The sequence below is a fragment of the Macaca nemestrina genome, chromosome 13 (assembly GCF_043159975.1).
Source record: "Macaca nemestrina isolate mMacNem1 chromosome 13, mMacNem.hap1, whole genome shotgun sequence".
NCBI lineage: Eukaryota > Metazoa > Chordata > Mammalia > Primates > Cercopithecidae > Macaca > Macaca nemestrina.
This window is the reverse complement of record NC_092137.1, coordinates 85092957-85106232: the sequence shown is the minus strand read 5'-3', so window position 1 is coordinate 85106232 and position 13276 is coordinate 85092957. Positions and strand designations below refer to the sequence as shown.

Here is a 13276-nt window from a genome sequence, read left to right as displayed (position 1 = left end):
AATATCTCAAGTCATGTACCTGTGTTTCAAAGATTCTAATCAGAATCCTAATCCTAACTACTGACTTAACAAAGTTTCTCAAATTTACATGATCACAGAGCACATCTGTTAACCACCTATCAATTAGAATCATTTACGTCTAATGTACTTGGAAAGACACACTGGGAAACACTGAGGTATAGGAGACATGGTGTCCTGTTTTAGGCATTCTGTGGACCCAAAAGATGCTCAGATTTTGGGGAAGGCTCTGCCATACAATCTGAACTATCTGTTATATTTTAATAGCTTTAAACTTGACATTGCACAGAGAATGAAATCATAGAATTGAAAGATGGGAGCATCAGACATTACTCTGAATTTCCTACATTCAAATCACAAAACAATATCAAATAGAAAGGTCGTTAATCTATACCTCAATTTTCTTATCTTTCCACTATAGATAATGCCATTCTAATAGGATGTTTATGAGGAAGAAAGAAGACTAATGTACTGAAAGCACTTGGCACAATGCCTAACACAGTGTGTATGACACAAATGCAGGAGTAGTTGTCATTATGAGGATGAGTATATTAAGTGGCGTGCATGAGGACTTGAGTTCTAAAATCCAAATAATCTGAATCTCAGCTCCATGACTCACTAGCTACGTGAACTTAACTCTGCGATTTTCATCATTTGTAAAATGGGTATATCAATCCCACCTACCTTAAGAGTTGCTGTAGAGATTAAATGAGCTAATACATATAAAACATTTAGAACAAGATTTGGCATACACTATAGTTGGTGTTAATACTATCATGTGGCAGTACTCACCCATTAACATGGTAAAGACTTAGTACCCCACTATGCCTTATAAAAGCACCCACAGTTCCTTACCAACGTAAGTTTGTATTTCAAAGGCCAAAACAAAAAACAGCAAAATGTTAATTTATATAATTGAAATAACGGTGAGGTGAAGGGTTACATAGATATGAAAAACATCTATCATCTACTAGGGAGAGAATTATCTAATATCAACAGTGGGTCCTTTTATACTAGCCTGAAAAAGAAATACTTTAATATGCCTCACCAGGGGTCTTCTTAGATCCAACTAAATGTTAAAACTCACAAGACTGTCATATACTTCTTTTTGGCATTCATCTACTCAGAAAAATCTGGGACAGGAACCACTTATTGCCATCAGGGCAGCATCAGACGCTACTTCCCCATTGGAGTCCTTGCAGCAGTCTAATAGCCACCTGGGAGCTATCTTCTCCCTAGGTGTCAACTCAGATGCAAAAAGATGAGATCCACATTGAGTGGATATGAAAGCCACTCTGGCCTAAAAGCCTTATTACTCACAGGAGCCAACATCTCTTGCAATAACCCCATAAGCACAGATTTCAGCGTTCCTCCAGGGCACATGCTCAGAAAAAAAACATAATCTGAATTATGGGAAGTCAAAAGTTATGACTCCCCATAAGGTATTTATAATTCTTTCTTAGTTCCTCCCAATACAGCTATAATTTACTAATCGATGTCATTTTTATCATAAGCAATGTTGCCTATAAACAATCAACATTTTACTCTTTTTAGGTTGTCAGGGGCACAGAGCTGTGGGGTTAGCCAAAGGTCAGATTCTCATGCAGGAGAAAATCATTCTACAATCCTCTAGAACAATGCTTCTCAAACTTTGAATGTTATAAAATCCATGCAATGATAACATTTTATAAGGCACACGGATATAAACTGCAGGGGCTTGGTGAAGACATTAATTACAATTTCTTTATATAGTATGACTAAACACAATGCACATAATATGTGGGATTATATAATTTTTAATTTGGGACATAATTATCCCAAATTAGGGATATAATATTTAATTTGATAAAACTTCCAATTATGTCTAGCTCATTAGCAACCACAGCTGTGACCATAACTTTTTTGAAGTAGCTACCTCATGTCTAATCAAGACATGATGAATGATCTGTCCAAGTTCTTGATAGTCACCACTCCTAAGAAACTTTGTAAAAGTAGCAGGCAGCAAATGGCAGAAGATGATTTATTTATTGTTTTGTCTCTAATATATAAAAACTCCCTTTTCCACTAGCCAAAATTTGGATAACTTGTTCTCTTGAAATTATTCACCAAAAGTACCACCATTCTTTAACTTTAACAGTTGTTACTCGTCTTTCTTTGATGCAGTGTTGACATTTCCTGTAATAATTTTTAGAAACAATGGTGAAGATTTCTCTCAAACACAGATAGATGTTATTCTATTTGACTTAATAATCTTTCTTTAGGTTCAAGTCCGCAACTAAAAAATCATGAGAACCATTTTAAACATTACATTTCCCAAGTTGAATTTTTGCTGTCAATTCCTAATTTTTGTCAGTAAGTGTTATTATATTTCCTGGCAGCTGCTATAATTTTTCAGTTAAGCTATTCAGGTGGTCAAATGTCAATTAAGCAACCCAGGTGTGTAGCCAAGAACTAACCTTTACTAAATCTGCAAAGTTGAATCACTTGCAAAATACTTCCCAATTCTTGATAAAACTCATCCTTTGGATTGCCAATGCACTTAACTATGAAACAACAAAAAATAGTATTCTGTTCTCATTTTTTTTGTAGAAAGCTAAAAACAAATGGTTATGTGGTTGATAGCTTGGATTTTATCATAGACATCATTTTGATAATATTTTAAAATTCGTAATTCATAATTTTAGGAAACCATTTACATATGGAAGTCCCTCTGCAAATAAAATATTACTTGAATATCAGTGTTATCAGAGTAAACCTTGGTTGTAACAAACATTTTTAAGAAGTATTTTCATAATGTCTCATTTGCCTTGAATATTTAATCCCCAGAGATTTTTTTTTCTTCTTTCTAAACAAAGTTATTCCAGACATTTCACCTCAGAGACTCTAAATAGTGCTGTCTAGCAGTTACTAATGTCTATAGATTCATCAATATGCAATTAAATATTGCAATAAAACTTTAATAATGTCTTGGATTATAGTTATCTATATCATCTAATATGTTGGTCTACTAATAATGTTATTGATTTTTTTTTCTTGCTTTTCTGGTTCCAAGTAGTATAAAAAACTTCCACACAAGCTGGTAAAATCACAATTCTACAATAGTGATTCATTCTGATGTTAGATATTATGTGTTCTTGCACTCCTAGCTTCTTGAGCTTCTTTAGTTGATACTAATCTAAAAACAGAAATTCGTTTCATATTTTGTTCTCGTAATGCTTTTAAAAGTTCAAACCCTTTTCTGGGTGGGGTGGATATTTCTGATAAAGTGTTGAAATAACTTGTTTGACACTACTGATTAATCTGGTAACATTTTTATACAAATAAGATATTTAGGCAAAAGGACAGGTCTATTACTGTAGTTTACAAATCTAAGTTTGAGATAAGCTTAATTATGCTGCCTAATTTCTCATCTCTTTTGACTGCTGTGTTTGCCATATAGATCTGATAGTTTTCTAGCTTTAACAGAAAATTTTCCTTATAAATGAGCAAAAAGATAAATATCTGTCAAAATTAAATCCATATTACCATAAAGCATTTAAGAGAATTGTAGACCTTAACATCAGCAAATGATTTAAAATGTTTTAAAAATTCAAGGATGTGGTAAGAAAATATAAAGTATTGGTATATAGGTTTCATTAATTTAAGACGTAAAAGTATAAATTTTTTTAAAAAATAAACATTACTTACATTCATATAGGATCAAAAACATCTTTGAAAATTACAAAAGCCTACAGTGCTCTTTACCAAGATAATTTTATTAGAATATGTTTTCTAATAAAGAAATGTTATTTCTAATGTTTAATATGTTATTCTATTCGACTTAATAATCTTTCTTTAGGTTCAAATCCACAACAGTGTCTAAAAAATCATGAGAACCATTTTAAACATTTCATTTCCCAAGTTGAATTTGAAAATTCAGCTTTGAAAAACAATTTTTTTAAGTTTTAAAAACAATTCATTATGAAATTCAATTAAACTTCAGATTTTTCCCAGTTGGTAACATCAAAAACGAAACAAGAGGAAAAGAGGAAAGAAAGGACAGAAAAAATAATCAGGCCGGGCGCAGTGGCTCAAGCCTGTAATCCCAGCACTTTGGGAGGCCGAGGCGGGTGGATCACGAGGTCAGGAGATCGCGACCATCCTGGCTAACATGGTGAAACCCCGTCTCTACTAAAAATACAAAAAACTAGCCGGGGGAGGTGGCGGGCGCCTGTAGTCCCAGCTACTCAGGAGGCTGAGGCAGAAGAATGGCGTGAACCCGGGAGGCGGAGCTTGCAGTGAGCCGAGATGGCACCACTGTACTCCAGCCTGGGTGACACAGCCAGACTCCGTCTCAAAAAAAAAAAAAAAAAGAAAAGAAAAAATAATCAGAAACATCCAATTGCTTATTTTTTTAGGAACACCTAATGTTGTGTCAATAGGAAAACAAAAAAAAAGCAAATGAAATTAAAAAAAACTGAACAAGGATTTCTTTGTGTTTCTCACATATACAAAACAAAGAGTTTTGCTGATAAACTGAGTTTGTCTTAGAAACCTAAAGGAAGTGTCTACAGTAACAATCAAACTCAGTGGGATGGTTCAACAGGAAGGTGGCAGAGGCTGTGTTGTGTTCCCACTACAGAGCTGCTCTCTGGCAGAGGGGGCTACACAGTCTTACTCATGGAAATAGTTTCTGAATTCAGGAAGTTTAACACCGGAAGTCACTTGGTTGGCTGCCGTTCTCATCTTGGGAAGCTTTGCTTTATAGCTGTGTTTAACACTTAGCATCTGGAACCACTGACTGGGCATTTGATACTCACTCAGACCATCAGTTTTATGTAAATTTTGGGAAGGTCTCATTGCAAATTTTAAAATAATAAATATAAGCCATAATTTTAAAAAATTAATAACAAGTTTCTCTTTAGCCACCTGAATGACGGGTAGTGTGAGCCACAGATGAGGGTTCACACACAGCTAGTTCCTTTTCCCCGTTGTGATTTTTTTAAAAAATTGAAAGATGTTAACAACCTTAGTTCTTTGGAAATGAGACCATGTAACTAGAACTTCTGTCACATAGTTCTGGACCTCTAGACAATCTATGGATCCAGAATTTCTGATGATTTCACTGGAGTCTGCTTTTAGCACTAAATCAGATGGTAAGCCAACAAGTACATTATGCTATAAAGCTGCAAGGCTGGGTGTTTCAATTTAGAAAATGGAAGCAAATAAATTCTTATCAGCTCTTTGGTGAAATTTGGATTGAAAATATCTCCTCAGGTTTTTGAGTTTAAATGTGATTTTTATTTTCCTCCAACTAGTAAAATCATAAGAGGCTGGAAAGAGCCAAATCTGTCCTAAGGTACATTTGTCATATACACTAGAATTCAGTCAGCCCAAAATCCCAGTGTTGTATTCTTATCTTCAAAATATTTTGGCACCAACGTGATAGGTTATCTACTCAAAATATTAAACATATCTCTAAGACATGACCCTTGAGCAAGCCCCCTAAAATCATAGAAATGGTCTTCATTAGTATTATTAGTTTCACAAATGTTTTAAATCTTACTCTTCATTTCCTGCATATTTCATGATCGAAATAAAATCTTTTACTTGCTAGTGCACTGTATGACCATGGAAAAGTGCACAGTTAGTATCCTTGATTTGAGGAGATCTACAATTTTCACTCTCTGTCAATGCTAAGTCAAAAATGAGAGGTTTACTGTTGTATGTGAATGTTGTCTCCGAGCAGGGCAAACCTTTCTCGCTAAGTGCTCAGACACTACTGATTCCTACATGCCTTTTGCAGTCTAAATCCCTGCTCACAACTAAATGAAAAAACTCTTTTTTTTTTTTTTAATTTATTTATTATTATTATACTTTAAGTTGTAGGGTACATGTGCATAACGTGCAGGTTTGTTATATATGTATACTTGTGCCATGTTGGTGTGCTGCACCCATCAACTCGTCATTTACATCAGGTATAACTCCCAATGCAATCCCTCCCCCTCCCCCCTCCCCATGATAGGCCCCGGTGTGTGATGTTCCCCTTCCTGAGTCCAAGTGATCTCATCGTTCAGTTCCCACCTATGAGTGAGAACATGCGGTGTTTGGTTTTCTGTTCTTGTGATAGTTTGCTAAGAATGATGGTTTCCAGCTGCATCCATGTCCCTACAAAGGACACAAACTCATCCTTTTTGATGGCTGCATAGTATTCCATGGTGTATATGTGCCACATTTTCTTAATCCAATCTGTCACTGATGGACATTTGGGTTGATTCCAAGTCTTTGCTATTGTGAATAGTGCCGCAATAAACATACGTGTGCATGTGTCTTTATAGCAGCATAATTTATAATCCTTTGGGTATATACCCAGTAATGGGATGGCTGGGTCATATGGTACATCTAGTTCTAGATCTTTGAGGAATCGCCATACTGTTTTCCATAATGGTTGAACTAGTTTACAATCCCACCAACAGTGTAAAAGTGTTCCTATTTCTCCACATCCTCTCCAGCACCTGTTGTTTCCTGACTTTTTAATGATCGCCATTCTAACTGGTGTGAGATGGTATCTCATTGTGGTTTTGATTTGCATTTCTCTGATGGCCAGTGATGATGAGCATTTTTTCATGTGTCTGTTGGCTGTATGAATGTCTTCTTTTGAGAAATGTCTGTTCATACCCTTTGCCCACTTTTTGATGGGGTTGTTTGTTTTTTTTCTTGTAAATTTGTTTGAGTTCTTTGTAGGTTCTGGATATTAGCCCTTTGTCAGATGAGTAGATTGCAAAAATTTTCTCCCATTCTGTAGGTTGCCTGTTCACTCTGATGGTAGCATGCTCATGGATAGGAAGAATCAATATCGTGAAAATGGCCATACTGCCCAAGGTAATTTATAGATTCAATGCCATCCCCATCAAGCTACCAATGAGTTTCTTCACAGAATTGGAAAAAACTGCTTTAAAGTTCATATGGAACCAAGAAAGAGCCCGCATCTCCAAGACAATCCTAAGTCAAAAGAACAAAGCTGGAGGCATCACGCTACCTGACTTCAACCTATACTACAAGGCTACAGTAACCAAAACAGCATGGTACTGGTACCAAAACAGAGATATAGACCAATGGAACAGAACAGAGTCCTCAGAAATAATACCATACATCTACAGCCATCTGATCTTTGACAAACCTGAGAGAAACAAGAAATGGGGAAAGGATTCCCTATTTAATAAATGGTGCTGGGAAAATTGGCTAGCCATAAGTAGAAAGCTGAAACTGGATCCTTTCCTTACTCCTTATACAAAAATTAATTCAAGATGGATTAGAGACTTAAATGTTAGACCTAATACCATCAAAATCCTAGAGGAAAACCTAGGTAGTACCATTCAGGACATAGGCATGGGCAAAGACTTCATGTCTAAAACACCAAAAGCAACAGCAGCAAAAGCCAAAATTGACAAATGGGATCTCATTAAACTAAAGAGCTTCTGCACAGCAAAAACTCTTCTAAAGCACAGGTTTTTAGTGATAACTGGAAAAAAATTGTCAAGCATATTTTTCTCATATGCGTACTGTATTTATGGCAAACACTGATATCTGCATTGCACATTTGTGATTAAAGCAAAATACCTGTCAGCACACTTTATAGTGATGTGCATAGAGTTAGTTAATAAGCGAATTTTGCAAATAACTTATAACTTATTCTATTTTCTCTCTAAGCATACCTTGCCATAGGTGCTTCAGCAATAGCATGACATATTGTTTCAAAAACATTTTTGCTATAAGAAGTGCAACTTTAAATGATTTCTATAGTTTACATCTCAATTTCACCTTTACTCAGTTCTATACTGAGAAGTATTATTTTGCATTTTGTTCACATATTTTTCTGGAAAAAAGTCAATAGACTTATCAGAGAGACAGATTATTGCTCTAGACTGAAAGATTATAAAAAAATGCTTCCACAGCTTCACCACATTTGTTGGGTAGTGAAGACATTCTTCAACAGCAAACTCACAGCCTTATAGTTATTTTATCACATTACTTTTCAAAGGAGTTTGGTATAACATGACCTCATCTTGTTGACACAGTATATACTATGTTTAACTTCCAGTTTAGCTGCTGCCAACTCCATAGCATCCAAATAATTGTCTTTACTCACAAGGTTTATGATATTTCAAGTTCAAGTTAGGGAGGAAAATTTAACATCAAACCCTAAAATGCAATAATGATAACAAACCATGATTCCAAAATATCTTTTCAAATAAGACCTTACATATTACTATTAAGCATCACTTCTGTGAGTTCAAAAAGCATAAAACATCAACTCAATTTCCCTAGTAGAAGTGTGCTCATTAGTCTAGAAATAAATCTCAGAACTGAACAAAAGCAGTTTTCAGTCTCCTCTTCAATACTTTAGCTTGTGCTGGTAAGTAGATGAGAATCAGTTCTACATGGGGCAAAATTTGGCCCTTCTCACAGTGGAAAATGAACATCACAAATAGCACCCTTTGATATCTGGGTTATCAGATGATTTTTTTTTCCTGAAAACTATGAAAATATTTTTCACATATGAATCAAGAATTATGTTTTAAAATCACCAAATAACCCACTTTCCATCAGTTTCCACTTAAGATCTACAAGTTCTTCACCGAAAACTTACAAAGAACTATAAAAGGGAGTAAAGTAGTCGTAGGAATGACAATACCATTAAGGGTTTTTTTTTTTTTTTAATTGAAGGGATTTAAATTACATTATATGTTAATTCTTCCATCTTAAAAAAAATGAATTATCTCATGTTGGAAAAAGTCTTTTTTTTACCCCAATTCTCCTTCGTCTACCATCTCTTCTCCTTTTGACATCCCAAAATTAATGTATCCGAACCCAAACAAGTATTTTTCCCTGATGATTCTGCTCCATTCAGTCTTCTATGCCTCAGCTGTAAAAGGAAAATAAATCTTGGGGCCCCAAAATCACTAAACTAAAGGTAAAAGTCAGGCTGGGAACTGCTAAGGGCAAACCTGCCTCCCATTCTATTTAAAGTGACCCCTGTGCTCACTGGGATAAATGCATATCTCATTGCTTCATTTGGAAAGGCTAATCAGAAACTCAAAGGAATGTCTCTTATCTACCTATGACCTGGAAGCCCCCTCCTCGCTTTGAGTTTTTTCATCTTGGCCTTGAGTTGTCCCACTCTTCCAGACTGAACCCACGTACATCTTACACATATTAATTGATGTCTCATGTCTCCCTAAAATGTATAAAGCCAAGCTGTGCCCCTACTACCTTGGCCACATGTTATGTCATCAGGACCTCCTGAGGCTGTGTCATGGGTGCACATCCATGATCTTGGCAAAATAAACTTTCTAAATTAACTGAGAACTGTCTCAGATTTTCAGGGTTCACAGTCAATAGCAACTCTATGCCTCTTGCTCAGACAACTGGATCATTAAACTCATCCTGTACTCCTTTCTGGTTGTCTACCCTACATAATGTCTGTAAAGACATCCCACTGGCTTCACCTTCAAATTGTTTTCAGAAGCAGACCTATTTCTTACCACTTCATCATCATCCCCGATCTCTTTCTCGCCTGAGTATCTACGGCCTTCAATTTGTCTTCCTTTTTCAACCCTTGTTTCCTCAAAGCCTATTCTTCACACAGCAGCCAGAATGGTTCCTTTAAAAATGTAAATCAGATCATGACACTTTTCTGTCCAAAATCCTTCCATGGTTCTCCATTGTTGTAGCCAACAAGGTCTTGTGCTATAGATACATCCTTTATCTCTTGTTCACTCTACTGTAGTCATACCAGCCTCCTCTTTGCCCCTTGAGCATGCCAGGTCTGCTCCCAGTTCAGGACGTTTGTATTCATTTTCCTGCTGCCTGGAATGCTCATAATTGCACCACCACATAATTCATTTCTTCTCTATCAAGTCCTTGTTCAAATGACAGCTTCTCAATGAGGCCCACCCTGACCACCCCAGTTAATTCACAGCCTCTTCCCCAGTACTCCCAGTCCTCTTTGTTCACAGTCAGTAGCAACTCTACCCCTCTTGCTCAGACAACTGGATCATTAAACTCATCCTGTACTCCTTTCTAGTTGTCTACCCTACATAATATCTGTAAAGACATCCCACTGGCTTCACCTTCAAATTGTTTTCAGAAGCAGACCTATTTCTTACCACTTCATCATCATCCCTGGTCTCTTTCTCGCCTGAGTATCTACGGCATAAAAATATATTTTTTTTCCTCCAATACTTATCACATTTTAGTATTCTACATAATTTACTCACGTATGGTTTATTATTGCCATCCTCTGCTAAAATGTCAGTTCCATGAGGGCAACAATTTTGATATGGTTTATTAATGTGTCTCAAGCACGTAAAACAGTTCCTGCTACAGAGATTATGCTCAACAAATTTTGCTGAACGATTGCATTTTCATAAGCATTTCTGTTCTTCCTACAAGTTATTGCTCACTCCTGTTAAGCTCTTTAAGATTTACAACAAATCTGTCATTTTAAATTTTGATTAAAAAGTTTTTCTTCTCTACCCATTTTCTGCAGCAGGAGAGCTGCCCTCAGTGTCACCTTCTCAATTGAAACTACGGTGCCGAATAAGGGAGAATAAGAGAGCCGTGAATGGGGAAGGTAGCTCAATGAATTTGGTGGTGAAGCTAAACTATTATCACCATCAAGAAAAGACTGTCTCAAGAACCGCTGTCAGCCCAACTAAATAACAGAAGAAAGCCAGTATCATCTTTAAGTTCCACTATTATCTGTTGTGCTGTATTTTAAAGCAACTTTCAGACTCACAATTATGTGACTTTCAATTATATCAACAACAAATGTGTGGCAACAACAGAGAGAAAGTAAGTGTGTGTATATTATTCATCCATATGAATCCCTAAGTTATCAAGCTCATTTTATTAAACAATCCTTATTTCTACTCTATAAAGCAAAGATGAAATAACATGAAAAACAAATCGTGCGTCATCTACTTTTTATATATTGTCATCCCCTTTCCTCAGTAATCATAAAATATCAAAAATACATTTGTAATACTGATTAAAAATATATGGCATAATGTTACATAAATATACGAGAAGCTCAATAGTGCAGATAAGATAGATAATGTTTCTAAATAGATAAAGGGAAATACATGAAAAAATATAAAATTGTTGTGATTAGGATTCATTTATCATTGAATAACCAAAATTCTATTTGATATCACTATCATTAATATCCAATCAATTATGAATAATATGTGCAATCTTATTTGTAATTTTTATGTTAAAGAAATTGCATCATAAAAAAGAACTCACTTTAGATTATATGTATCATATTCAATGGATGATCTTGGCACTGCAGGGATCATATAAAGAAATCCAAGATGTTCATTTTCACGTATTATTTTAATGATTTGCAAGGGATCACGAATGTTGGCTTTAACTACTTCTTCTCGGTCGTGGAAAGTGTACTTAGGGTAAGCTGAAGACCTAGTCCCGAAGAGACCTCTTTTTCCAGTACCGGTACGTGGCAGTTTAGGAGGAGAGGGAGAGAACACCTCAACATAGGGCTGATGAATCTAAACAAAGCCAATTTTTGAAAAACAAAATATGAGTCTTTGCACACACACAAGAGTGACAAAATATTACCTTCAAGGACTAATTGCCATATTGCATGAGATGTCTAGAGCTCAAAGGCAAGCATTTTGGCACTGAAAATTTTCAAACTATTGTTAGGCAGTCATATTCCTTCTCAGGACTCCCTATCCAGACACCCATTCTTTTTCCACAAAGCAGTCCCAGTTTCAGCTTCCATTGCCTTCTCCTCTCCTTTAACTCAATGTTTATTGCATCAAAATATTACCAGGTCTTTGATGTCCATGGGAACCCTCTTCCCTCCTTGCTTAGTTGCTCTGCATCTATCTTTTCTAGGGCCTCTCCTCCCAACCTCCCCCTCTGTTCTGACCGCCTTGATGCTCTTCAGTGAGTGAAGTATTGGACAGCTGCTATCATAACTCATAATAACTTTACTTCTTTGTGAATATGAGGGGTGGTTATATTGAGTATTGAGAATCACTATGCAATAGCCTTAGAGAAGCACTGATTTTATCAACTAATATTGCCTGTTCTTTAGGCCAGTGCTTCTCAAACTTTAAATGTGCAGTGAATTACCTGGGGTTCTTACTAAAATGCAGATTTTGATTCAGTACAACTAGGGTGGAACCTGAGATTCTGCCTTTCTAACCTGCTTTCAGGGGTTTGGATCCTGCTAACCATGGACTACACTTGGAGCAGCAAGGCTGAGTCCCACCCACCGTGCCATGCCTACACACTCCAGCTTTGCTCTACTCTCTGGGCTTCACTGTCTGTGCTCTCAGTGCCACTCACACCCCCCAAAAAAACTTAGGTGGCATCACCCACATCTGTTCCTCCCGTGGAGGAGGTTGATCACTGTGTTTGAAGAAATTTGACACTAACTCCAAAGGTCATCACCTTGCCTCTCTGACCGTATGGGAGTAACTGGCTTTAAGATAAGAGTCACCATAGTAGACCTGCTTTGTTGAATAACTACTGTAAATATACGCATGAGTATTTTATTGCCTATTAACATAGCTGGCAGAGGCTGCCATTTCTGCAGGGATTTATTACTACAAGCTCTGTGGAACGACTTCTCTAGAAAATTTGTACTCACAGGGAACATTATACCCCAACTCTGATTAAATATACCCTGTTCAATAGCAGTTTGACAGAAGCCTAACAAGTTCAGAGCTGAAGGAAACACATCTTTGAACTTAAAAGGTAAAATGTGTGTCTTTGACTTCTTGGCTAGGGACGACAGCAATAACATTGTTTTCTTCTAAGAATGAATAGGCCAAACCTGAACCAGAGAAAACACACATCACCTTATCTCAATGTTTCAACAAGGGCTAGTCCACTTGAGTATTTTTATGAGACTAAAGTGTTACTGTTTTAACAGAAAAATGTATTGATTTTATTTGTTCTAATCTTTAAAAAGTCTTATCGCATTCTAAGTGGAAGACTTCTTCCATAACAGGGTTACATATTTTCCTCTGAGCCCTAGTTTCTCATTATGTAACTCAGTGGGAAAATGTGATTTACGTCTTCAGCAGTAACATAGGTTCAGATTTGGGGGTGGGAAATAAAGAAAGCATTTATTCATAAACTGTACAATGTAGTACTCTTCTCTGATGGATGCTCAGTCCAGTTTGATAAGTCAATTTCTTCCTTAATTAACAGAGGCCTCCAACTTCCTTTCCTGCCTGCC

General features: G+C 36.3%; 1 protein-coding gene across 10 annotated transcripts in view; it reads right to left on the bottom strand.

Annotated features, from left to right (window-relative positions):
• Positions 1 to 13276, bottom strand: part of LOC105465361 (dynein axonemal heavy chain 6) — a 383399-nt gene that overhangs the window by 303715 nt on the left and 66408 nt on the right. For all 10 annotated transcript variants that reach the window (XM_011713768.2, XM_011713766.3, XM_011713767.3 and 7 more), the window contains exon 4: positions 11308 to 11570. In XM_011713768.2, coding sequence (XP_011712070.2) covers positions 11308 to 11570 — 263 coding nt within the window. The remainder of the gene's footprint in view (positions 1 to 11307; positions 11571 to 13276) is intronic.